The 27452-nt window shown below is 43.9% G+C and overlaps 1 protein-coding gene across 2 annotated transcripts in view; it reads left to right on the top strand.

Moving 5' to 3' along the window:
• MYO5B (myosin VB) overlaps window positions 1-27452 on the top strand; it is a 374307-nt gene that overhangs the window by 313404 nt on the left and 33451 nt on the right. Inside the window, exons 26-29 of one of the 2 annotated variants that reach the window (XM_054986802.1) lie at window positions 2308-2445; window positions 11959-12024; window positions 17467-17706; window positions 20308-20408. In XM_054986802.1, the coding sequence (XP_054842777.1) occupies window positions 2308-2445; window positions 11959-12024; window positions 17467-17706; window positions 20308-20408 (545 nt within the window). The remainder of the gene's footprint in view (window positions 1-2307; window positions 2446-11958; window positions 12025-17466; window positions 17707-20307; window positions 20409-27452) is intronic. The other variant, XM_054986803.1, reaches the window with a different exon arrangement.

Genomic DNA, 27452 nt, shown 5'->3' with positions numbered 1-27452 from the left:
CCTCAACCTTGCCTTGAGAAAGTCATACTGTTTATATCATTAATTAGCCAATTAGAAAGGATTAATTTTTAAACGTACGCTTTTAGTAAACACTTAAGGCTGTACCCGGAGAACACTGTTTAACAGTGATTAATAATAAACCTAGCGGTTAATAATACATTTTATATTTTCCTTTTGGAAAGAGCGCTGAGCTTTCCTTTCAGTCTCCACTCCCCTGAAGACTGGTTTTTTGTTCAGCGGTGCTTTCCAAAACAGATTACTAGTCTTCATGAACTGAGAGCATAATCAGCCGTTCATTGTACAGTTATGCAAAAAGGCATTTATGTATTTTTGTTGATTGAGATTGGCCAAGGGGGCTTATGGCTTGCTACTAGAATATCTGCTTGGCATGCCAAAGGCTTAGTTCCCAACATCTCCAGTTAGATAGAAGGAGCAGGGAAGGGACTGAGACTCTGAGAGCCAAGCTACAGATGACGAATGACACAAAGGGAATTGCAATGTTAGCCGGGAAGCTGATTTTTGAAAAAGATTGGAAGGCTTTGCTAATTTCCCCTCTCTACAGAGTCAGGGAGATCCCTGCTCAGAGGGTTTGTTAATTTCCTCTTTGCTTCCCCAAGGCTCTGTCAGTTTCACCTCCCCTTCTAGGAGGTGAAGAGGAAATTAACAAACCCTCTGAGCAGCCATCTCCCTGGCTCTGTAGAGAGGGGAAATTGACAAAGCCTTCCGATCTTTTTTAAAACTCAACTTCCCGGCTAACATTGCAAGTCCCTACACATGCAGTCCTCGTGCAATTCGTCTTGTAGCTTGGCTCTGAAGAGCTGCTGCCCGTCTGAGTAGGAAACACTGAGCCAAACAGACCAGTGGTCTGTAGCGATTAGTGCAGCGTCTCGTGTTCAATGCAAGCTGGGTTCCAAGCTCTTTGAGAACCAGGATTTAGAGTACTTATTTATTATTTATTAACTTTATTTATTTATTTATTTGTCATTTATACTCCGCCTTTCTCACTGAGACTCAAGGCAGATTACACAGTGTGAGATTAGTACAGTCAGCATCTAGAACATTTCCATAAACAATGCCATAGGGGAAATAGATACAAGTTTACATAGATATGGCATTATAGATACAAGTTTACATAGATATGGCATTAGCAGGAATCCAGTACAACATAGTAGTGAAGTCTGTGGCTCCTAACTCATTAGCGGAGCATCTGAGAGCCCCTCCCTTCAATACAAAAGCTTTTTGGAATTATTCGGTTTTGCATAGTTTGTGGAAAGCTAGGAGAGTGGGGGCTCTCCTGACCTCCTCAGGCAGGCCGTTCCACAGGGTAGGGGCCACCACAGAGAAAGCCCGTGTACGGGTTGCTGTTGATATCACCTGTGTGCAGGTTGGCACCTGCAGGAGACCCTGTTCGGATGAGCAAAGCTGCCATAGGGCCACCTTTTCCCCCAATGGGGGCTCAAAGCCGCTCGTATCATTCTCCGCTCCTCTATTTTATCATCCCAACAACCCTGTGAAGTGTGTCTGGTTGACAAAGGTCACCCGGCAGTCTTCCTTGGCAAAGGGGGGATTTGACCCCGGAGTCTCTCAGATCCCAGGCTGATACTCGAAGCACTGCATCAGATTGGCTTCGAAGTTGCTATCTCGAGCTTGTGTATTCAATTGTTCATATTTTCAGTAGACAAAACAAGTTTATGTCCTGTGTTAGAGGCCCTTGCATAGTTAATTTATTATTGCCAATTCTATCGGGGATTGTTGTCGAGTTTTTTTTAAATAAATGATGGAAGATTACTGCTTTGTTGTGCTGTGGCTGCAGCTGTTGCTGAAACGGCTTTTTAAAAATCTGCACAATACTCAGACTTCCAATGGCCAATCAGAAGCCTGCTGGGCAAAAGCCCCACCTGGCCCCACCCATTTTTAAAATACATTCGGCAGACACCAGGAGATGTGTCGGCAGGCACCATGGCGCACACAGGCACCACGTTGGGGACCCTGCTCTAAGATGAATACATTCTCAGTGAGGTATTGCAGTGAAATATTGGAAAGCCTTCTCAAGCGCAATAGGTTTTTACTCATAACAACAGCAACTGTACTTATATACTGCTCTTCTAGACAGATCCGTGCCCCACTCAGATCAGTGAACAAAGTCAGTTTCATTATTATCCCCACAATACAGCTGGGGAGCTGGGACTGAGAGGAGTGGCTTACCCAAGGACACCTGCTGAGGTCAAGGCAGGAGTGGGATTCGGACCAGCAGAAAGCTGAACCGCAACCCAACCACTCAACCACTGTGCTCCCCTCCCTCCACAGGAGATTGGTTTGGAGAAAGCAGCCATGGACATGACCCTGTTCTTGAAGCTGCAGAAAAGAGTGAGGGAACTTGAACAGGAGAGAAAGAAACTACAAACCCAGCTGGAGAAGAAAGAGAATGAAAGCAAGAAATCCCAGGTAAGAAAATGGCACGTTGTTGCTATTGCTGTCGATTTCAAATCAATAATAGGCTTTTCGAGCCACCAGAAAACCACTGAAGACCAAATGGCTCACTGTGAGAGGTTGCCGCTCTCCTTAATTTCAGACAGAGAAGTGTCTTTCACAATGTCTGTAAGCGTACGTGGCACATAAAGTGTGGGATCTATTGCCACACATTTTGTCCTGCTCTGCGTCCATCTGCTTTACAGTAGGCACCAGGCGCACAAGTGATGGGCTCTTTAAGACATGAGGGGACTTCTGAACAGAAGTGCAGGCACCTCATCCCAGGGCCTGTGAACCGTAGGCCTTCCCGAGCATGGGAAACGGGTTTGACTTTTTGAGGGTTCAGTTCCTCACATGGTGAGTTTTCCAGGCCTCAGTGGTGGGTATGTGGAGAACTGTTCGATCCACGTGTTTCAAATCATGAGCCAGCCCCTTCAAATCATTAGGCTAGGGTTTTTTTTTCCATTTATTTACGTTGCCTTTCTCTTATGTCTGCCATTCTCACCAAAACTCAAAGTGGATTACATAATGTAAGTCAGGATGGGGCATCCAGTAAAAAACGTGCAATAGGATTTGGATTGCAGAAATCTGAAGATCAGTAGAAGACTGAAACAGAACAAAAACAAACCTGAAACAAAGCATAAGCATTTAACCATGATACGTTAAACGATGCAGAAATGGCATAGTAGGAGTGCACTTAGAGCAATAAACAGATCACAGTAGTATAGTCCATAGTCTCTGTCTCTTTGCCAAAGCAACTTTCTGAGCATCATTTGTGGAAAGCCAGAAGACATCTTCCTAACCTCATCAGGCAGACTGTTCCATAAAGCAGAGTATGCATGCGTATAGGCAGTTCTTGATTTTGGCCCTTTTGTAGGGAGGCACCTGCTGAAAGCCCCGTTCAGATGAGTGAAGCTGCGGAGGCAGAGCCTAGGGATGGAGGCAGTCCCACAGATATGAGTGACCAAGGCTGTGAAGAGCTTTGTATGTGATAGTACCTGGCACTGAGCTTGGTAACTGATGGGCACCCAGAGAAGTGATTGCAGAATAGAGGTAATATGCATGCTCTGCCTGGCTCCCAATAATAGTGAAGCTGAGGTGTACCAACTGGAGTCTCCAAACTGACTTTAAGGAGAGACCTAGGTAGAGGGCATTATAGTAGTCTAGTCTTGATGTTACAGTGGCATGGATACAGGCAACCAGATCAGACTTGTCAAGGTAGGGGGCCATCTTACAAGCTAGAATGAGTTGGAAGAGTTTTTTCCCCCTTGCCTCTCCAGCAACTATGTTGGATCCAATGTGACCTATAAACTTTATCGAGTTTGCAGGGGTCACCTGAACCCCGTTGAAAGCGGGGAGTGCAATGTCCTTTGGGCCTTCCCAACCAGCATCTCTTCCATCTTGTCTGGGTTTAGTTTCAAAGTATTCGCGTTCAGCCATTGGACCACAGCAGTCATGCAGCAACTCAAGACCTCTATTGCATCACCAGGGATAGTGAGAGAGAGAGAGCTGGGTGTCATCAGCATATTGAGGACATCCAGTTGCAAAGCTATGAATGATTTCTCCTAAAGGGTTTATAGAGAGATTTAATAACATGGAGGATAAGAATCCTACAGGACAGCTCCCACCCTGAATATAGGTGATCTCTAACAGTAACTCTTTGAATCCTGTATATAATGGACAGTTTGATGAGGTGGTTAAGAGCAGCAGGACTTTAATCTGGAGAGCCGGGTTTGATTCCCCACTCCACCGCTTGAAGCCAGCTGGGTGACCTCGGGTCAGTCACAGCTCTTTCAGAGCTCTCTCACCTCACCGGGTGATTGTCATGAGGATAATAATAACACAATTTGTAAACCGCTCTAGCATTAAGTTGTCCTGAGGGGCAGTGTATAAATCGAATATTGTTATTATCAGTATTGTTTTTATTAACAAACCAGTCCAAGTCTCATCCCCTTGATACCTGCTTCTGCCTCCAAATGTTTCAACAGGATGGCATGATCTACTGTGTCACAGATAGACTCAGTAGGAGTACCAAGGAAGCATGGCCTTTGTGTATATTGAGATGGAGGTCACCAGTTAAAACCACCAGAGCCATCTCTGTTTCATAGCCTGGCCTGAAACCGAACTGAAAATGTTCTGTAGTGCATGAGTTATCCAAGAAGACTTGGAGTTGGCCTGCTACTGCTCTCTCAATCATTTTACCTAAAAAAGACAGATTAGAGACTGAGTGATTTCCGCATCATTTTTGTGTGAGGATGATTTTAAGTAGCAGATGGATAACCGCCTCTTTGAGTGGCCAGTGGATGGTGCCATGCATTCGTTACTGATTTATCATAGTCATCAAGGATCTTTATAATGTGGTCTTTAAATGATTTTAGTAGCTAGGACGGGCAAATAAGAATAAACAATGGAGGATTCTTATTCTCTGCCTTCCCCTTAGTTTTGGTGCCTTTTGAACACATTGCTATTTTATTTCTCCAGAGTCATAAGTACTAAAAATAGACTTAAAAGGAAAATGAAATCTGAGATCAATGCAACTGCAAAAAATGTTCCCTGGTTCCGCAAGGGTTTTGAGTGCTGCCTTTCCCTCCTTTGTTTTAGCTGGTTTTTAGCATTTTTCACTGCCAAGGATTCTAAAATAAATTTTGAAATAGATATAGTTCGTTGCCAAGCTTCAAAATTTAGAAACTCCACCACCTACGCAACGGCAGGTGAGACTTGAGAGCTTTACAGTTTGTGGTTATACGTGAAATAGAATAATGAAGTTGAGGTTTCGTCCAATGATAAACCTATTTAGAGCCTGCGGGCACAAAATCCCTTCCCGAAATAAGAGGCTGGCTTATTGGCCGCATTTTTTCTGTATAAGGAGCCTTTCGGAAATAATATTACCAACATAATGGATTTGCTCCAGAGTTTAACGTCACATGTGTTCTTGGGAATGCACCATTTCCTATTGATGATCATATATTCAAACCTTTTCTCAGTATAAAGATATTATGATCCATGGACATCAAGCACGTCTGGGAAAGTGTTGTACGCTGGTCTTCTCATGTGCTTATTAATTTTATACATGCAGGGCATTTTTACATGGTTCAAACACCTGAGCCTCTTCCTGTAGTCTAAAATGGCACAGACCAAGAGTCTCTCTAAACAAAATAAAGTACACACAGAGGCTCAGGTGAAGAGAGGCGCAATGCTAGCTGAAAAAACAAGTTCCAAAAAGACAGATCGGAAGGCTTTGTCAATTTCCCTCTCTACAGAACCAAATACGAGGGGTCCTCCGAGTATAGAATACTCTCAAACAACTTACAGACCTCGAAGGTTATATTATATAATTTTTTATATATTTTGTAATTTTTTTTTAATTCAAACAAAAGTGCAAGTGCTCAAATGTGATAAATATACTACAATAAATACCTAAAACCCAACTAGTCTATCACCAATAAATATTCATAAATATTCATAAAGCATCCAATCCTTCCAATTCACTTTAAGTAATCAGTTCCAATTTCCAGAGTTGGAATGGTCCAGCAATGGTCCGTCAGCTCCTTTAGTTTCCAGGAAATGAGTAGGATGATGTTGGAGTGATTTGCATGTGGATTTGAGCCTTTGAAAAAGACATTGTCGAAACGAGAAAGTAGGCTGGCGGCACCCGTCAGGCTCGTACAGCCCAATTTTGGGGTGGTTTCAGCTGTAACCATTAGGCAGTGTTGTCATTTGAAGATATTCAGCTGCAGCCACTAGGCAATGTTAGCATTTGAGGATACTCCACACAGTTTTCAAGCTCCATACAGATATTAACAGCTTTGAAAGAGAACAAGATCAAAGAAACTGTAGTTTACAACTCTGGAAATTGGAATTGATTACTTAAAGTGAATTGGAAGAATTGGACGCTTTATGAATACTTATGAATATTTATGATTATTTATGAATATTTATTGGTGGTAGACTAGTTGGATTTTAGGTATTTATTGGCACTTGCACTTTTGTTTGAGTTTTAAAAAATTACAAAATACATAAAAAATTATATAATTTAACCTTTGAGGTCTGTAAGTTGTTTGAGAGTACTCTCTACAGAGCCAGCAAAGATCACTGCTCAGGGGGGTTGTATATTTCCTCCCGAGCTCCCAGAAAGGGAGGTAAAACTGAGAACTTTCGGCTCCGTCTTTTCAACTCCTAGGCTTCCTGGCTAGCATTGCGCCTCTCTTCACTTGAGCCTCCGTGTGTACTTCGTCCCATTTAGAGAGACTCCAAGAATTCTGTACAGTTTGGTTTATTATTAAAGTAGGTATCTAGGGAAAAAAGTTTTTTGCAAGTAGGCAACCAGAATTGGTCTGATGGTTGTTGGGGGTTTTCCGGGCTGTCTTGCCGTGGTCTTGGCATTGTAGTTCCTGACGTTTCGCCAGCAGCTGTGGCTGGCATCTTCAGAGGTGTAGCACCTCTGGTGCTACACCTCTGAAGATGCCAGCCACAGCTGCTGGCGAAACGTCAGGAACTACAATGCCAAGACCACGGCAAGACAGCCCGGAAAACCCCCAACAACCATCGTTCTCCGGCCGTGAAAGCCTTCGACAATACATCAGAATTGGTCTGTTGGTCAAAAACCTCGTCTCGAAGGACGCCCCCTTACATGTGTCCTGTGGTCCCCCCCAAGTCCCACCTCCTGACCACGGCTTGCTCACTTGTCAATCCATTCATAATTATGATGCTATCTTCAGTTGCTGCTCTCCCTTGGCTGAAAGAGAAGCTTCGAATCGATGGAGTGGGCAATCAATGGTAGAATGATTTATCTCACTCATAGGGGTTAATTGGCCTGGCAGTGATTGTGTTCCACGCTGTCATGGATCCAAAAGCGTCATTGATTCTCTTTCCCAGGCCAGTGGGGAAATTTGAGTCTTGAATTTAATTCTTGGTAATTTGAGACCAGCTAGTGAAAAGACAGCATTGACTCGAATGTCCCAGCCTATTGTGCAAAGCATAGTTTATTTTTGTTCTGAAGCGTGATTTGTAGATGAAAGGCAATATGCAGGTTTTTTTCCAGAAAGGTAGCAGGCATGTGGGTTACAAAGAATGAAGTCCTCCGTGACTGCTGCTTAAAAAGGTTAGAGCCAGTGTTGCCAAGAAGAGAATGTTTGTTTGTCTATAATTTTATTTATTTATAATTTTATTTATGACATTTATAGTCCACTTTTCTCATTGAGACTCAAGGCAGAGTACATATTGTGTGATTAGTACAGTCGATATCAAGGACATTTCAATAAACAATGCCACAGGGTGGTGAATAAATGCAAGTTTACAAAGACATAACGTTCGCAAAAAAATCCAATATAGAGTTGAAGAAATGCTGAAACAGAGCATAAGCAATTCTAGGACTGACATTAGACAACATAGAACTACCCAGCAGGGGTAGTTCTATGTTAAGTTCATACTTAAAGGAACAGGTAGGTCATAAGACAACATCGTGGTGAAGGCTATGGTCCCTAGCTCGTTAGTGAAGTATCTCTTTGAGACCACCTCCCTATAATACAGCCCTCCTATCTGAGTAAAAAGCAATTTTGAATAGTTCAGTTTTGCATCATTTGTGGAAATCCAGAAGCATGGGGGCTCTCCTGACCTCCTCAGGCAGGTCATTCTGTAGGGCAGGGGCCACTACAGAGAATGCACATTTATGGGCCGCTGTTGAATTCACCCATGTGCACAGCGGCACTGCAGGAGACCCTGTTCAGACAGACGAAACTGCCATGGAGGAACATAGGGAGGGAGGCGGTCCCATAGATATGCCAGACCAAGGCTGTGAAGAGCCTTGTACATGGTAGCCAGTACCTTGAACTGGGCACGGTAACTGGTGGAACTACTGCCAGTGGAACAACTGCAGGATGGGACTGATATTCATGCGGCTGCTCACTCTTGATAACAGCCCAGGGGATTTTCGATGCGGAGGCCAGGAGCAGAGGCCCTAAAACAGCTAAGATCTGAGAGACCCACATTCAAATCCACACTCTGTCCTGGACGCTTGCTGGGTGATCTTGGTCTAGTCACACTCCCGTAGAGTAAACAAGGTTGTTGTGAGGATAAAATGGAAGAGAGCAGAACAATAAAAGCTGCTTTGTGTCTCCATTCAGGAGAGGGGGGGGCTTTTTTTCAGCTGGAACGCGGTGGAACGGAGTTCTGGCACCTCTTGAAAATGGTCACATGGCTGGTGGCCCCGCCCCCTGATCTCCAGACAGAGGGGAGCTTAGATTGCCCTCCATGGAAGGCAATCTAAACTCCCCTCTGTCTGGAGACCAGGGGGCGGGGCCACCGGCCATGTGACCATTTTCACCGAGGGCAATTTAAACTTTTAAAAACTCCCCTCTTGTTCCAGCTGACCCAAAGTGATGTCATTGTGCTGTCCTGAGTTCCACCACCTCTTTTCCCAGAAAAAAGCCTTAGATAGATAGATAGATAGATAGATAGATAGATAGATAGATAGATAGATAGATAGATAGATAGATAGATAGATAGATAGATAGATAGATAGATAGATCGATAGATAGATAGATAGATAGATAGATATGAAGTAAACAAAATAAATTTATCTCCCCAGATTATCAAAGGCAAATCGGTTTAATGTACCTGCTCCTACGTTCTCTGTTCTTCCCTGTTCTAGATTTGGACTCCAATACGCTTTCCTTCCTTGGTTCTCATTGCTACTATTTTGGGGGGAAGAAACTCCTGATCAATTCAACTTGACATATTTATAGGGTTTCAGAACCATCTCCTAACAATAATTAACTGTCCCACTCTGAAGAGCTCACGTTCTTGACTAATTTATTTCCTTATAACGTCATACACCAGTCAAGGTTATCCATATTTGAAACATCTTCTTAAAACATATAAAAATAGTTTATTCTTGCTACCTCTTGTCTTAACAAAGCCTATGTAAAATTAGTGATTACAAGTTTATGATACAAATGAGTATTTTTTGGCCCTTCAGTAATACATCTATACTTGAGTAATATTGCCAGTTTCTGGAAAGTTAGAAATTCCTGCCGTTCCCAGATGCTCTCTGCACCTGAAGCTTAATACAGTGTATATAATATAATGATATGAGTTAGCTGGATCTTCTGATCTACACGAGGCCATACACTTGTGTTACTCCACTGTTACAAGCTCCTGTCCAAGGTTTATTTTTATTTATTTTATTTATGTTATTTATATTCCGCCTTTCTCACTGAGACTCAAGGCGGATTACATAGTGTGAGATTAGTACAATTATTGGCAAGAACAAGGGCAGGCATTTCCATACAGTGTCAAGAACATTTCCATAAACAAGGTCATGGGGTAAAAAAATGTAAGTTTACAAAGATATAGTATTAGCAAGGATTCAGTATGGGGTTGAGGAATTGCTGAAACAGAACATAATCAATTCTAGGACTTACGTTGAACAACCTAAAGCACAGGTAGGATATAGGAGTACATATTTAAAGCAACAGATAATATGTAAGGCAACATAATGGTGAAATCTATGGTTTCTAACTCATTAGCAAAACATCTGGGATCCCTTCCCTACAATACCACCCTCTTAGCTGAGAAAAAAGGCCTTTTTGAATCATTCAGTTTTGCATTGTTTGCGGAAAGCCAGGAGAGTTGGGGCTCTCCTGACCTCCTCAGGCAGGTTGTTTCACAGGGTAGGGGCCACCACAGAGAAAGCCTGTGTAGGGGCTGCTGTTGATTTTGCCCATGTGCAGTCTGGCACCTGCAGGAGACCCTGTTCGGATGAGCGAAGCTGCCATAGACAGACATAGGGAGAGAGGCGGTCCCGTAGGTATGCTGGACCAAGGCCGTGAAGGGCTTTGTATGTAATAACCATTACCTTGAACTGAGGTTGTTCAGCTATGGCTTCTAGACTCGCTTTGTGGCATATCTAGTTATGGAGCCACAGTGGGCTCAGTTCCCCGTTACTTTGTAGTTATGAGGCCAGGCTAGCCCTGTTTCTCTGTGCAAAGGCATCTTGATTTTCTTGGTCATATCCAGCAACTGTTCTCCTATAATTCTGGCTATATCCATGACAGAGGCAAGTGCATGTCTTTGCTTTCACACACGTTGGATAACGCACTTTCAATGCATCTTCGCAGTCATTTGCAAATGGATTTTCTTGTTTCACAAAATCCAGTTGCAAACGATTGCTAAAGTGTATTGAAAGTGTATTATCCAATGTGTATGGAAGCATTATGGGTTCCTACGGGTTCCTTCTGTGCAGCTCTTACAGGTACAGGGGTCCTTTAGAAGCTGAGCCAGGAAATCCAAAGAGTTTTTTGCCTTTCCAGAAGCAACGGGGAGTGTGCCTTAGTCTTTCCCCACCCGTCCAAATGCATGTCACTTAACCAGCCCAGAGCAGGCTGAAAGGTTACAGCGCTTGGTTGCTGATGCCTTACCTAACCACGTTACTGTATGTTGTATGCATGTTGGCAGTTGCAGCATACCTCTGCCGTCTCTCTCCCCTCCTGTTTGCTATCCTTCTCCTTCAGTGGCTGAGACTTTTGTTTTAACTCCATTTATGACCCAGAGCTGCTTATAGTGTTCTCTGTGTTATCCTCACGACAACCCCTTGGGGTGGTTAGGCTGAGTGTGTGTGACTGGCCCAAGGCTACCCAGCCATGGCAGAATGGGATTCGCATCTGAGGGCCAAGCTACACATGACGAATGACACTTGAACCACAAGTGGATTGAGTGGAGGGCAAGTGAACAGGGAGGAATACACTTGCCGTTCAAGTGTCATTCGTCATGTGTAGCTTGGCCCTGAGTCTCCCAGAACCTAGCGAGTTCCCCTTGCATTTGTCCTGCAAATGAGCAACTTCTGGTTTTCATGGTTTCTTTTTTCTGGGACAGGCAGGAAAGGGAATCATTTATTTACAAGACTGCTCTTCATAACCAGGGTCCTTGTAGAATTGCATCTCTTTCCTTCATCTTCCTGTTTATTGGAATTAATATTTTATTACGTTTTATAAAAATACAAGCAGCCGCTCAGATCAGACAGAAACACAGAACGCATCTTGTACGTACAAGGAATCCTATCTTCTCTGCTGTTCAAAGCAAACTGTGGAGTGATGCAGCATGTGTTCCCCATGCACAGCTTTTGTATTTGGCTTTGCCATGACATTATAGCATCACAGGTTTACTGGATGCGTACCGTTTGTCCAGTAGTCTAACCGCTGTGACTCTGTGTGTTAGAATATGGCTATACGGTTCAAAGAAAGAACAGAATTCCCTCTCCTGAGCTCTCTGATGTTCTGGGTCATTGGTTATCTCCCTCCGCATTTGTTCTGTGTTTACAAAACAACCTTCACCCTTGCTGTTTTCTTCAGATGGCCAAATTGCGCTGCCGGCAAATGGGAGGTTTTTATAAGGTGACCCCAAAGCAGCAGTCAGAAGTCCCCCCCCCCCACACCTCGCTTTCGTCTGTTGTCAGATCGAATCTCTCTCTTTCTGTCTTCCTAATCCATCCAGGTAATTGAAATGAAGAACGAAATGGATTTGGACCGCGATACGGATCTCGCATACAACAGTCTGAAGGTAAAAGACGTTTCAGAACAAGGGATTTTTTTTTTTAATTTCTGCCTCTGGGTGACATGGGCTAATAACCTGCAAGAGCTTTGTTGATATCAGCCTCTATAAATCTGTATGACATCAAAGTATCTTTTAACTCTTAACAATCCCTTGGTTTTTTTTCCTTTTCATCGATTTGTGGGCTAGACTTTCTATGCCCTGAGTTTAAATTGGTTATAAGAAAAGGAGCCATTTCACTTTGCAACTTGGTCTTGCATATAACAAGTTTGCCATCCAGATGGACTTTGTGCCTCATCAATAATTATCTTGGTGTTCCTTGTAGCAAGTGCATGCAGGGGGACGATGCAATTGCCCTCTACTTAGAAGACATTACAAAGCTGTCTTCTCCAAACAATGCTCAAAGCAGCTTAGAGATAGCAAAAGGTTAATAAAAGCCAATATCAGGAAATTACTACAACTACGAAAATCAGCAGCAGGATAAAACATACTGAAAAGACAGCCCAGCACACACATGTACACACACAAAAATCTTTTTACACGTAAGCACAAACTGCAACCAGTGAGACTGAAAATAGGACAACACAATTCAGCACGTGGCACTTAAAACTCTGTAAGCATTAAAACGAGGGCACAATGTTGCCAAATAATGAAAAGAATGTCTGGCAGTGCCAGGTGAGTGCCCAGGTGAACAACAGACGAGGTGGCAAAATGTGGAGTTGGATGATTTTTAGGCCAGTTCGTTTGCTTTGTTTCTTGGTTCGTCACGGCAGACAGCCTGGCACCAATCGACCAGTTTCCTAGGCAATGGTGGGGAGAGATGGGCTTTCTGCAGTCTTTTTGCTTCCCTGGAAGTGACGTATTCATGAACAAACAAACTGGTTTGCAAACCAGACAAGTTCGTGGTTTGTGAAACGCGACAAATCACAAACCGCCATTTTCCCGGTTTGTGCCCGCCTCTAGTGGTGATGACAGAGACAAAATTTCCTGTGGGAGAGCATTCTTTGTCTCTCATATATTATTAGGGTAATGCCTTCCCTGTTAGGTACGCATCTGCTCACTTTCGTTAGTGGAACCACTGGTTTAACCGCACAGTGATTTTTATCTAGTCTGATTCAATTTGTTCATTTTATACTAGGTTTTTCATGTGTAATGGTGGTTTCCTCACCGAGCCGTGATTGGCTGAGAGCAGAGTAGAAACAAAAACAGTAAATAAGCAAAATGTTTCATATTCCGCTGTATCGGGTAAATGAGGAAATTCGGGGAAATGTGAGGATAGAAATCGTCTCCCCAAAATCTCAATGTATATGTATGTGGAATATTTTTATTACACTTTGGAAAGGGAGCCTTGAATTTTGGTGTTCCCCTGCCTGAAGGTGTACAGCCCAGCACCCTTTTTATGGCCTCGTCTGCTGTCTACTAACCAAAGAAGCTTCCATTATTCTTCCCCCCACCCCTCCATCTTTTCCACTAACAGTTTTTTGGCTTTCATGTGCCTGTGGCATGTATGATTGAGTTTGCAATCCTGCGTGCGCTTTGGGTAACCCTCAGTGAACACAGCGGCTTACTTCAGAGTAAACACACCCAGTATTGTGCAGGCCTAAAGATAGCTGCTGCTTACTTTCCCTTTTCTTTCCTCTGAACAGCTTAGAGCATTATACGTAATTCTCCTCTCCTCCGTTTTTATCCTCACAACTGTCCTGTGATGTAGACTGGGTGGGGGGAGCTGGATTTCATGGGCTGTTTGAACATTTGAGTGTCTTGCATTGGCTAAGATCCAGCTGGGATGCTTAAATCTCCCCTTCTTTCCTTGTTGATGTGGAGATAGGGTGGCCAAACTTTGGCTGTTCTGAAGATCTGACAAAATGAGATTAATGCTGGGTGTCAAAGCAAGGTACAGAATCGCCCTTTGGTTTCTTTTCCCCATTCTCCCTCTCTTTGGCATCGATGTACATCTCCTAACTCTCCTCCCATACCCTTTCTAAACTGTGTGCAAAACTGTCCGGAGAAAGTGACATGAATAGAAATTGTTCTTTCCGCTTTTTGCCTGAATAAGTTGTGTATGTATTTTTTTTTAAAAAAAGAAAAAGGACTTTTGTCGGAGTGTCTTTAAGCTCATGATTAATGTGTGAGGTGTTTGGAACTCTGAGATAAATCTTTAATGTGCATCAACTGGAAGAATTTCTCTTTCAGGCGCTGAGAAGGAGTGGGTAGAGAAAAAGAAGATTCATAGTATTATTTCATCGTTATTGAAGTTTCCTTTAGAATCAGTGTGTGTATACATTTTTATTAATAAGGCAGACTTCTCTGATGCTATCGTGTTTCATTCACTGTCACTCTCCCTCTTCCCGAGCATGCAAAATAAAAACGGGAAGCTTCTGTCATGCAAATAGGTCTGGGCAGCCATTAAAACAAGTGAAAGAAAGTGCATTGAAAACAAGAAGGCGATGGAGGATTTGCATGTAAAGGATGTATACTGGGTGCCCGTACAGAGAGGCATATTGGTAGCAGGTAGCTTGTTCGTATTCATTTAACCCTCTTACAGATGCTGTGAAACTTGTCTGTTTTCAGAGAAATCTCCTTAACTATCCAGATTAGAGGCTTATTTTGTAAAAAGATATTCACAAATTGGAATTTGAGGGCTTTGGAAAGATAATGTGTGGAAGAACAGTATCAGGACTCATTTTGAGGGGGAACGCTCAGGAACGCAGCTCCGGTAGTTCTCCCAAAAGGTCACATGTCAGGTGACCCCACCCACCTGATTTTTGGCCATTTTGGGCCCATTTCGACCTGGGTCGGGGCTGAAACGGCCCAATTCAGGCTCAAAATGGCCAGGATCAGACCCTAAACCGCCAGGATTGGTCCCGAAACAGCCAGGATTGGGCCTCTGACAGGTGGTGGATCACTCTCCTGCTCAGCAGCAGCCCAATCCTGACCATTTGGGGCCCCTTTTCAGCCATTTTCAGCCCCTTTTTTGCCATTTTGGGCCCAATTTCGGCCCTGAATGGCCAGGATTGGGTCCAAAACAGCCAGGAAAGGTGATACCAGGGGTGTGGCATATCCAAATGAGTTGTGCTAATAAGTTATGCTAATGAGTTCCTCCAGCTCTTTTTCTACGAAATGACCGCTGAACAATATTCACAGTGATTTTTTCAGGCAAGACCATTTGCTGGCAGTAACTAGTTGTGAAATGAAATCAGACAGAAAGGGGACTGAAAGCTTTCCTTTGGACTTTGTAAATCCTGGATTTCACTTGGACAACCTGCAAAAATAGAGTGTTCCCTCTGGATGTTTCTGTTTAGAAAATTCCTTCAAGTGGGTATAGCATCGGGAAGAAATGCCACCCCCCACCCCCACCACCCACGCAACTTGAAAAATGAAAACCTGCCCTCGAGTCATAATTGACTTATAGCAACCCTTGGTGAGGTTTTTATGGCAAGAGTCTATCAGAGGTGGTTTCCCATTGCCTGCCTCTGCATCCCTGGTCTTCACTGGAGGTCTCCCATCCAATTACTAACCAAGGGCAACCCTGCTTAGCTCCTGAGATCTGACGAGATCAGGCTCTCCTCTGGTTAAGGCAACTCAGCCAGTGTTTAATTTACCCTTGAGACTTTAAATTAGATAATCTTGGGGAGGGAGAGAATTCTACCCAAGTGAGAAATGAGAGTTATGTGTAAACTCCTGGGGTTTCTACAAGCCCCAGGTTTGGATGAATTTGGACAGGAGTTTTTGATAATAGAGTAGAAAAGGTCAAACCTGAGCCTGCAGTTTTGGCACCAGCTTTCATTCACTCTGAAGAAATGTGCAGCCAAGTGCTTCATTTGGTGGAGGAGGGCAGGAAGGGCCATTCCCCTGCCCTCTCATTTTGGACCATATATTCTTAGGAACACCCATATAAAGGGAAGAAACACAGGTTCTGAGCTCTCCTCTTGAAATGCCTGTTTTGGTATAGTAGTTAAGAGCAGCAGGACTCTAATCAGGAGAGCCAGGTTTGATTCCCCACTCCTCTGCTTGAAGCCTGCTGGGTGACCTTGGGTGAGTCACAGCTCTCTCAGAGCTCTCTCAGCCCCACCCACCTCACAGGGTGATTATTGTTGTAGGGATAATAATGACATACTTTGTAAACCGCTCTGAGTGGGCATTAGGTTGTTCTGAAGGGCAGTATATAAATCGAATGTTGTTGTTGTTGTTATTTATACAAGCACGGAATGGCAGAGGGGTGGAATCCTGGTGGACTGTCCTCTGGCCCTTCTTATTTATTTATTTTATTCAACATATACCCTGCCCTCCCTGCGAATGGGGTATTGCAAAGATGTGAGGCCTTTGATGTCTTAGGCGCACAGCAGGAGGAACCAGATACTGTTCTGCCTGAGATTTATTCAAATTTTATTCATTTAAAAGATGCCTAGTCAGTGAGACTCAACAGATTATATGGCAAAAAGGAAGTGCATAGCATTTGCAAAGGCTATATTTTTCATAACTGGTAACAACTCAGGAGATAGATACTCCCAAGGAATGATGATCTAATAATAACAATAACTGTGCTATATACCTCTCTTCTAGACAGAGTAGTGTCCACTCACTGCAGTGGACAAGGTCAGTGTTATCCCCACCATACAGCTGGGGAGCTGAGAGGAGTAGCTGACCCAAGGCCCCCTGCTGAGCTCATGGCAGTAGTAGGAGTCGAACCGGCAGAGTGATGATTCACAGCCCAACCACTTAACCACAGCAGCTCCCTTATAATAATAATAGCAGTGTGCTTATGTACTGCTCTTCTAGACAGATTAGTGCCCCATTCCAAGAAGTGAACAAGGTCAGTGTTATTCTTATCCCCACAGTACAGCTGGGAAGCTGGGGCTGAGAAGAGTGGCTTATCCAAGGCCCCCTGCTGAGGTCATGGCAGTAGTGAGCGTCGAACCGGCAGCAGTGAGTGTCAAACCAGCAGAGTTCTGATACGCAACCCAACCACTTAACTACTATTAGATATTTATACCCTGCTTTTCTCCCCAAAGAGCATACATCATCCTCCCTGCTTCCATTTTAGTCTCATAACATCCCTGTATGTAGGTTAGATTGAGAGAGTGGCTCACACAAGGTGCTGACAAGTGAACTTCCATGGTAGAGTGAGGCTTCGAACCCGAGTCTCCCTCATCCTTGACTGCTACATCATGCCGACTTGGGATAGCAGAGAGAAGCTTGTTGATTTACATCCAGTGCATCCTTTGCATTCAGAATTACTTGTGAGCTCCAAACGCCTGCTTGCCTGCAGGCTGGGACGATCTGAGATGGAACAAGGAGCTCTGTGTGAATTTAGCAGGCTTTGCCAGCCGGGTCTTGGCATCTCTGGCTGATCATTTGGTTGTGCTTCCTTCGGAGCTGCCTTGGAGGCATAAAAGCAGCCATGTATGTATGCAGCGGGGGGGTGACTTTTCCAAATGTCGTTTTTAACAGAGGCAAGAGCTGGAATCTGAGAACAAGAAACTGAAAAATGAGCTTAACGAACTGAGGAAGGCTATAGTGGACCGGGTTGCTCAGAACAATTCCTCCAATGACATCCAGGACAGTTACAGCCTCCTCTTGAATCAGCTCAAGTCAGCTAATGAAGAGCTGGAAGTGCGGAAGGAAGAGGTGCTTATTCTAAGGACGCAGATTATAAAGGCAGCCCAGCAAAAAGATACAGGCAGAAATATGGTAATGGAAAAGACAAAAAAAAAAAAAAACACCCTCCGCTTGTTTTGGTTCTTTGTGGCTGAATATTACTCTGGTTTATGGCCAGCCCCAAATTCTCACGAGGATTTCTTGAGCAGAAAAATACGAATTGCAATGAAGCGCTGTAAGTTTTGAAGCAACGCAATAATCATCTCCACGGTCCCCATGCAGAATTAGTAGCACAATGCACACCAGTGCTGCATGCAGTTGTACGATGATTGGATCCAATCAGTCAGGTTTGATTTTCTGCTTTGTGCATGCAAACTGAGTTCGACGTTGGGAAGTGTAGTAGCGATGTATGTGAGACTTCACAGACATGAGGTTTGAGGTCCTAAGCAAAGCCTGGATGGGGGTCTGCCGCAAGGTTGCACTGGGAGCCACCCGCAGTGGTCAGCATCATTTGCAGGCAAGGGTCTCCGCCAAGGATTCCTTCCAGGTAAGACTAGAACAAGGTGCAGGGCAAGCGGCAGACAGGGATAGCAGGCAGAGGCTAGGCTGCCAGACTCTAGTTTTTACTAAATCTACAACACGGGGTAAAAAAGTTTTTCAAACAATCACAGGACAATATTTAAAGGATTTTAAATAGTGCAAAGTGTTAAGTGCAAATACAATAAATGTAATAAATACAATAAATAGATTAATAAATGTCAAGTTCATGCGGTAAGAACTCCCAACTGGTGAAGACCAAAGCAATAGTCAATTTCATTATCTTTTTCTTTCATCAGCAGATTGAAGACCATCATATACAAGAACTAAAGCTGAACAATCCTTTAGATATGCAGCCGACGGGTTGTAGCTCGCAAATTTCCAGTTCCCGTTTCGTAGGTCTTACTTCTTCACAGGCAAAGTCTCCTACCATCGGATTCCATCATTTGCCAACTGTGTGATAGGAGAAACTGGGAGAAACTGAGTTCTGGTGACCATCTCTGAAGACTTTGCCTGTGAAGAAGTAAGACCTACGAAACGGGAATTGGAAATTTGCGAGCTACAACCCGTCAGCTGCATATCTAAAGGATTGTTCAGCTTTAGTTCTTCTATATGATGGTCTTCAATCTGCTGATGAAAGAAAAAGATAATGAAATTGACTATTGCTTTGGTCTTCACCAGTTGGAGTTCTTACCGCATGAACTTGACATTTATTAATCTGTTTATTGTATTTATTACATTTATTGTATTTGCACTTAACACTTTGCACTATTTAAAATCCTTTAAATATTGTCCTGTGATTGTTTGAAAAACTTTTTTACCCCAGGTTGTAGATTTAGTTGCTTAACTTACCTGGGTGTTCTCCCCTTGTTGCCTATCATTGTTTCCGAGACTCTAGTTTTTTGCCAACCCATATCAAGAGTTGCCAGTGGAATGTCCTTGAAGGATAACCATGCTAGGCGATGCTGTTCCTTCTTCCTCTATTATGCAGTCTTGAGTGGTTTAGTACACAAATTAGGAGACTGCAGTTTGAGTCCAGGCTGATGTAAGTTTGATGGTGGATGTAGGACCAGGAAGATCTTGTCTGCATATTACCTTGATGATTGTCTCGTCATTAACCACATAAGGTGCTCCTAACCTAACAATATGATGTCATCCTTGTAGCTTACGGCATTGCATAAAGTGGGCCTAAGTAGTACGCATGGAGATGGAAATTTTTTGGTTTATGCAGAATCCTCTCCCTGCTACATCAATTGTAGTAGCAATTGCTTTCTCTTTCTGAAGCTTTTCTTCCTAACTCCTTTCATGCTGGTTACATGTCCCCTTTAAATGGAAAGTTGGGGCTCAGACTTTGTGATGGATGCATAGAATAATTTTTCAGTGCCACCAGTTCTGCTTAGAGATAGCTTGGCAGTGAACCCATGATATTGAAGCATGGCTGTCTGAGGTTCGTTTTTCTAAAAAAAATAACCTTTGGAAGTAGGAAGATGGAGAGCATTCGAAGAAAAATGACTTTAGTCCAATTGTTCTGAGGTGCTTTTGAATTTCTGCATCGACCGAACTAGTATTGGAGATGGATTGCTGAGAAGCAGGGCTTCAGCTGATGTTTTCTTCCCCTCCTCTGATTTACACATGAGATCTGAATTTTGTAGTTTTGGTTTCTGGTTTCAAAATGGGTGCAGATTTTCTGTGATACACCTAGCAAACCAAGCTCAGCTGTGTACAGTCTCACAAAATGCCAGCTCCCACAGACTTCAAACTGGTTTAATAGTCACTCCTCTTCCAAAAAACCTGTGAACATTAGTTCAGAGGAATTAGAGCGGTCTATATCAAAGAAATCTCAGCCTCTCCCCAGACTACAGTTCCCCGGATTCTTGGGGAAAGCCAATACAGTTAAGTTGGCATAAAACAGAGTATATATGTTGTTGGCCTCCCATCTTAATTTCTTCTTAGGCTGTCTCCCATGGGTTCCTTCCTATTTCCTATGGTTGTTTTCAAACATTGTCATCAGATACTAAAGAGAGTAGCTCTCATTTCAAATTAAAATTGCTGCATAAATAATCATTAAAGAAGGGTTTCTACTAGAGCACTGAAGTGTTGTAAGATCATATAATGTGGCAAAAGTATCTCACGGTGGACTTATTTTTTCTTCTGAAGGAGTCAAACATCAACATGCAAACCAGCTGGCCAAACAGCGATAAACATGTGGATCCAGAGGATGCAATAGAGGCCTATCATGGAGTATGCCAAACAAACAGGTAAGCTTGTCTTTGTGAAGCCATTGGCCTGATGGGTTGGCTCTAGGGGTTGGAATCCTCAGGCAGCTGCCAAGGTCCCAGATTCCTGGAAGGGCTTATTCCTGACCCCTGACCCACTGCTCCATATCACTGGCTCTACCTTCTCACTGTGTTATGTGCCGTCAAGTCGCCTCCGACCTATGGCATCCCTGTGCATGAAAGACCTCCAAAACATCCTATCATTCACAGACTTGCTCAGATCTTACAACCTGGAGGACACGGCTTCTTTTATTGAGTCAAGCCGTCTCACTTTGGGTCTTCCTCTTTTCCTACCGCCTTCCACTTTTCCTAGCATCATTGACTTTTCCAGAGAGTCTTCTCATGAAGTGACCAAAGTACGATAGCCTCAGTTTTGTCATTTTAGCTTCTAGGGAGAATTCAGGCTTGATTTGATCTAGAACCCACTTATTTGTCTTTTTGGCCATCTATGGTATCTGCAAAAGCTTCTCATTAACTCATTCATTTCACTGCTGAGGACCACTAACTGCTGCTCACTTGCCACTGGTGCTCTGGAACGGCCCAATCCATTCCATGTCTGTGCCCTACTTTAGTCACTGACCAAGGCAAGTGAGCAATGATGGTGCTGAGGAGTAGTAGACACTGCTAGTCATTTGCTCTCCCGGTTCCACTGAGTGGTGGCAGTCAGGATTGGCAGCATGGCTAGCATCTGCTCACCTGATGGACTCCCTGGGAGAGTCAGTGGACACCTATGAGGAAATGGCGATGCTGGGCAGATGTGAGCATGGAGAATTTGCTGGGGGCCGCCCTTCCTCCAAACCCAATGAGCTTTTTTCATAACAATATTTTGGGAGGCTTCCAGATGCAGATAGATAACAATTAGAGTCATTGTAAAGAAACACCCATTACTTCTCTTACAGAAGTATCACACTCAACAGGGTTACCTCTCTCTCTATTATTACACAAAAATGCAGAGTCCGGTATCAGAGAGCATTTGATATCCTGAGAATCTCCACTGCCTTTTTTAATGTTCTATGTTGCACTGAATACCCTATGCTGAAGGGTATCTGAAGGGTCATCCTCTTCCACACATTCCTGCCCTGAAGTTAAGATTACAGGGAGAGGCCCCCCTGACTGTTCCATCAACCAAAGAAGTTCAGTTGGTGGGTACAAGGGAGAGGGCCTTTTTGGTGGCAGCCCCACAACTGAGGAACCATCTCCCCAGGGAAGTGTGCCTAGCTGCCTCACTCTCTAGCTTCAAGAGGCAGCTAAAAACTGTTTTATTTAGGACAACTTTTCAAAATATTTACTGTATTACAAGTGTTTTAAACTCTGTTTTCAACTTCTTTTAAATATAGTTTGTTTATATTTTATATTGTAAGCCGCCTTGAGCTCCTTTATGGTGGAAAGGTGGCTGATAAATGTTTCTAAAAATTAATTAAATGAGTAACTTGGAAATATGTGGATGGCAAAGGCACAAAATACAGAGGGGGAACTTTGAAAGGAGCTGTGGCTTCTACGTTGGCAGAGAGAAGCAAGCAAACTTGTTGACCGTAACCCTTCAAGTTTACTTCATAGGAGCCAAGGAGTGTGGGGGGCTGAATGGGTCGGAACAGAACTGAGCATTTGGGGAAGTGGACATACAGCTGACTTGCCGCGCTTCCATTGGAGGATGCGCCTCTTTAATTAGAGGAGGGCTCCTTAGGCTGCAGGGAGATTGCTATGAGAATGGTTGGATCCACCCCACTATATTGACACGCATACAAGTCGCAGTTCAGCACTCGCACGACAGTGTCCCCTTTTCGTTTTCCTTTCAGCAGCTTTGCAGTGATCAACTCAAAACGCAAGTTGGGTATGGCATGAGCTTTCTATCTGAAGAAGTGAGCTGTGGCTCACGAAAGCTCCTGCCCTACCACTAATTTTGTTAAGTCTTATACGTGCTGCTGGACTCTTGCTCTTTTCCACTGCTACAGACAGACTAACACGGTTACCCATCTTCATCTGTCTCCACAGTAGAATATGACTTTGGTAGCAGTTGAGGGGAGTTGGAAGAGATCTTTGCATCATTTAAAGAACCATGCAAGGGAAACTCGTATCATGGAAGGGCTGTCGACTTGTCTCTCTTTAGGCTGGAAAAGATTTTTTTTTTAAGTTTTATTGAAATGAGCTAATATATACACCTCCCTGTTCTCCTGACAGCTCATCACCCACATTAGCTGCTAAATTTATATCTTAACTCAGAGCCACGATTCTGCTTTGATTACAGGTTCCCCACAGTGAGAGTTAATACCCTGAATTTGTGTCTTCCTTTTATAAAAACAAAAGAGAGAGAGAGAGAGATTTATATCATTCTCTGGCTTCCCATCTGTTTCTCTAGCAGGACTCAAAATAGAGTGAACGGAGGAGGAGGGATAAACTGGAAGTTTAATACAATGTTTCCAGGCATAAATATTCATTTATTTAACTATAATTAATTACCACTGCAATATTTGTTCCTAGGCCCCCTCCCACTCTGTCCCCTTTTGACTTGTAATTAGTTTGGTCATCTTTCTGGTCTTTAGGGCCCGACATCGCTTACCAAGGGCCCACCAAGAAGGTACAGAGAATGGGGTGGATCTTATCCCAATCCTACAGCTCCACCGCCCAAAGATTGTTTGTTTAATTAAATATTGACACCCCAGCCTCTGGTTCAAAGCCTTCCTTTAATCTAGGAGCCTTCCTCCAACTTAAGTATAATAATAATAATGTTCAATTTATATACCGCCCTTCACGACAAACTTAATGCCCACTCAGAGTGGTTTACAAAGTATGTTATTATTATCCCCACAACAACAAACACCTTGTGAGGTGGGTGGGGCTGAGAGAGCTCTGAGAGAGCTGCAACTGACCCAAGGTCACCCAGCTGGCTTCAAGCGGAGGAGTGGGGAATCAAACCTGGCTCTCCAGATTAGAGTCTTGCTGCTCTTAACCACTACACCAAACTGGCTCTCAGTAGCACTTCCATTGGAGGATGTGCCTCTTTAAATAGAGGAGGGCTCCTTACACTGCTGGAAGATTGCTATGAGGGTGGTTGGATCCCCCCATTATATTGAACTTACATTATAAGGTTGACAGCCCTTCAGCTGCCAGCCCCCCCCCACTACCACTCACCAGGCCTGCAAGAGTAAAGGACACCTGCATGGGGGAGACGCACCCAAAGCATGCACACTTCCCTGTCGTGCTGGAAAATGACATCATTTTCTGGTGCAACACAGAAGCAGCAGATCACGCTTTGGGCTGATTCATTAAAAATTGGCCCCCAAGACTACATTCGGGGCTGATTTTTTAGCAAATCAGCTCCCGTCACTTCTGTGTCTCATTGAAAATGATGTGATTTTCTGGCACAATGGATAGGCATGGGAGCATGCATGGGGGGGGGGGTTAAATACCCACTCCCCCCCCAGTTTGGCCCCTGGAGGACCCAACAACCCCATCTTAGAATGAGAAAAACTATCAATAGCCATTCTAGTCCAGTACAGAAACTGCAAATCTCTGGCTTCTTGGTCCAAGATTTTTCCCTGCCCTCTTATTTAGGATCTTCTGGAGATGTCAGAGATTGAACTTGGGACCTTATGAAAGCATGTGAAATTTCCCACTATTTATTATTAGGGTGGGAGGGAGGTAACTTGGTTTGCAATCTTTTTTCTTAGCAACGTGTAGCTGGGAAAATTAGGTTATGGGAAGGAGATTTTGTTGATCCAGAAATCTCCCACAGCTACAAAGTCATGGACATTTTCCACTGGGGTTCAGGTGAGCCCGTTAAAAAAAAACACCTGTAGAGAAAATGTTAGATTCATAACTGGTTCTGAGGCCAACACGCTTTTGGCAAGCAGAGTGCTTGAAGCTGGGCAAAACCACGATTACTTCTGAGCTAATCATGTGTTTGACCCCTTCCTTGATGTACTGTGTTCTTCTAAGTGTCTGTGGAGCCTTGTCTCTCGAAAGCTCAAACCCTGGAAATCTGGTTGGTCTTTAAGCTCCTACTGGACCTGAATCTTGCTCTTCTACTACAGACCAACATGTCTGCCCACCTGAAACTGGGTTCCCCACGGATCGAATGCCTGGCGCCACAAATTGCCAGACAGAGAAAGGATCCTGAATTTTTTCTTAGCAATCAGTGAAATAGCTCACTCATTACCCACTGTTCTTATAACCAAACATGGGTACACACGCACGCACAAATCTATTCCCACCCCAAAGTGTCGCATTCATATGAGGGTACTTACCTATGGTGGTTTGCCATTGTGGCTACCAGCGAAGCACTTGGTTTTGCTAATCAGCCATCAGGTGCTTCTTTGCCAACCTCTTTTGCTGAAAAACAGCAAACCACTCCCTGGAAAAGTATAGCGGAGAGGGGTGTCCATCTTGGTGCCCAACTCAGTTCTTAAGGCCCTCGTCACGTGTCCTGATTACTTGGGTGCAAGTCCGTTTGGAGATCTAGAGAGTCACTGTCTGTCTCAAGATCCATAGGAGTTAGCTGTGTGAGTCTGTAGTAGCAAAATAGTAAAGAGTCCAGTAGCACCTCTAAGACTAACCAACTTTATTGCCGCATAAGCTTTCGAGAACCGCAGCTCTCTTCGTCATAAGCTGACGAAGAGAGCTGCGGCTCTTGAATGCTTATGCTAAAATAAAGTTGATTAGTCTTAAAGGTGCTTCTGGACTCTTTACTATTTTGTCTATCTCAAGCTTTCATATTAACACATCAGACCATATCTTGCGCTCTGAAGCGCCGTCCTTGTTTTCTTAAAATAACTCGGCCTATTGCATGCTTTTCGGCTGTAGCGTCTCCTTTGCTGCAGGCTAATAGGATTATGAAGGTTTTCCCTTCTTCATAGATTTGCGCAAATGAATGTGTCAGGTCAGCCCCAAGACTGCAGGGCAGTATCAATTAAAAACACAGATTGAAGGCAGATTTTCTCTAGAGGCGTCTGCTTCATTGACGGAAGTGAGCTGTAAACGCTTTCCGTCTGCATCGTCTTTTTTTTTTAAGGCTGGTGGCCTTAAAGGGGAAAGCAAATTTCGGGTCCAGTACTTCCTGAGCAAGTGTCATGTCTGTGTACAGCCATGCCATGGTTGTATGTTGGTTATATTGCTTGTACCACAATATGCTGATGCTATACTGCATTATTACTAAACTGATGTGTAACCCTCTCTGATCATCTGTAACTGTATTGCAGACGTTACTTCCTTAAGACCCAGAAAGGGCCTTTCCTGTTATCTTAGAGAAATAGGCGAGTCTCGGCTAGCTGTGACCTTGATGTGTCTAGATTCCAGTTTTCTCTCCTGTTCCCAGGTGCTAGGAAGTAGGCATTGTATACATAATATAAAGTCATAACTGAATAGGTTCTCACAGAACTCTTGTAGGCTTGCACGCCAAAACATAACTGTCATTTGGAGCGCGGGAAAAATCAACTATAACATAGATTTATTGTCGAAGGCTTCCACGGCCGGAATCTATAACATAGATTGCTTGATTTGAAAGGTCACTTCTGTCAAGCTCCGTGATGGAGAACAGACCTGAACTGCATAGATCCTAATAAAGCTGATTCTGCTGGAACCAATGTATGTTCACTGTGGATGGGCCTGAGGGGTTTACCTGCCAGGGACTGACAGCAAGTTTTCATTCTGATATAGTCCAGGAACTTCCAGTTGCTGAAAGGGGAAAGCAAAATTCAGGTCCAGTACTTCTGCTGCAGACCATCACGGCTACCCACCTGAAACTATCTTAAAGGGAAGAGACATCAGCAAATGACAGGGTGTGCTAAATCACCATACCTGTCGTCCACATGGGGGCTGTACCATTCCCAGTGCTCACTGCGGGTCCAATCCAGAGGTTGACAAAGAAGCATCTAGCAGTTGCTTAGCACCTGTCATATGATGCTTCTTATACCACTCTGCCAAATGGACTCTTATACCACTCTGCCAAGTGGACTCTTGCAGCCCCCTTGGCAGTGAGGGAGCTCTCAAAGGTAAGCACTCTTGGATGAAAGTCGGCTTTTGAAGGAATGGATTTGTGTGCACGCATGAATACTTGGGCCTTGAGGGGTTAGGTAGCAAAGCAGGAAGCCCCAAGAATTCATTTGGCCAGGAATTTCAAAGAACTAGGTCAAACTTTTCCGGTTGTTAACAGCTCATTTAACTGGGCCTGTCCCCCCAAGAGACTATCTAAGGTATCTATTATAATCAGCGCATGAAGGGGCTGCAAAAGGAATGTGCATGACAGCAGTGCCTCTAGTTGCATATAACATCCATGCATTAACGATGCGACACCCTCACTCTGTATTAATAACTTCTCATTGGGCTCTGTGGATGCATCTTGATAATTTACTGATAGCTATTGTGGTGTACAGAATGGGGTTGCAGCCAGTGGGCACAGTGACAATTCTTCTCACACCTTGCTTGTGTGCCCATCAACCTCCTTATTTCTCCCCCGTCTCTTGCAGCTGACCCTTCTTTTGTCTTTCTTTCCTGTCTCTCTTGTTTTCCTTTCCTCTGTCCTTTATTTCTAGCAAGACTGATGACTGGGGGTATCTGAATGAAGACGGAGAACTCGGCTTGGCGTATCAGGGCCTAAAGCAAGTTGCCAGGTCAAATACTTTTCCTTCTTTCTTTCCCCCCTCCTTGTTAGCCTCTCCTTCTGCCACTTTTTCCAGTGTTTCTCCATCCCTCCACTATTGGAATTCGAAATGGGTATAATACGCACAAGGCTAAAGCGAAATGATTGCAGCTCCTTTCCTACACATTGGATAATATCCTTTAGCAATCATTTGCAACAGGGGTTTTCTTGCATGAAACAGGAAAATCCACTTGCAAAACTGCATTGTGCAACATGCACAAAAGCATCCATTGGGACTAAGTTCTGATCCCAGTTCCTGTGTTGCAGCTTAGGTTGTAACCAGCAACAGCTCTGTGCATGAATCTGGGCAGACCCAAGAGAACGTCGATCATAGCAATGAATGGAGGGGGTAGCTGATGGGGCTCAGGGAGGGTGTCTGGCTGATAGGTGAC

The sequence above is a fragment of the Eublepharis macularius genome, chromosome 8 (genome assembly GCF_028583425.1).
Source record: "Eublepharis macularius isolate TG4126 chromosome 8, MPM_Emac_v1.0, whole genome shotgun sequence".
Taxonomy (NCBI): domain Eukaryota; kingdom Metazoa; phylum Chordata; class Lepidosauria; order Squamata; family Eublepharidae; genus Eublepharis; species Eublepharis macularius.
The sequence above is the reverse complement of the archived record's forward strand: the minus strand, read 5'-3'. Positions and strand labels throughout refer to the sequence as shown.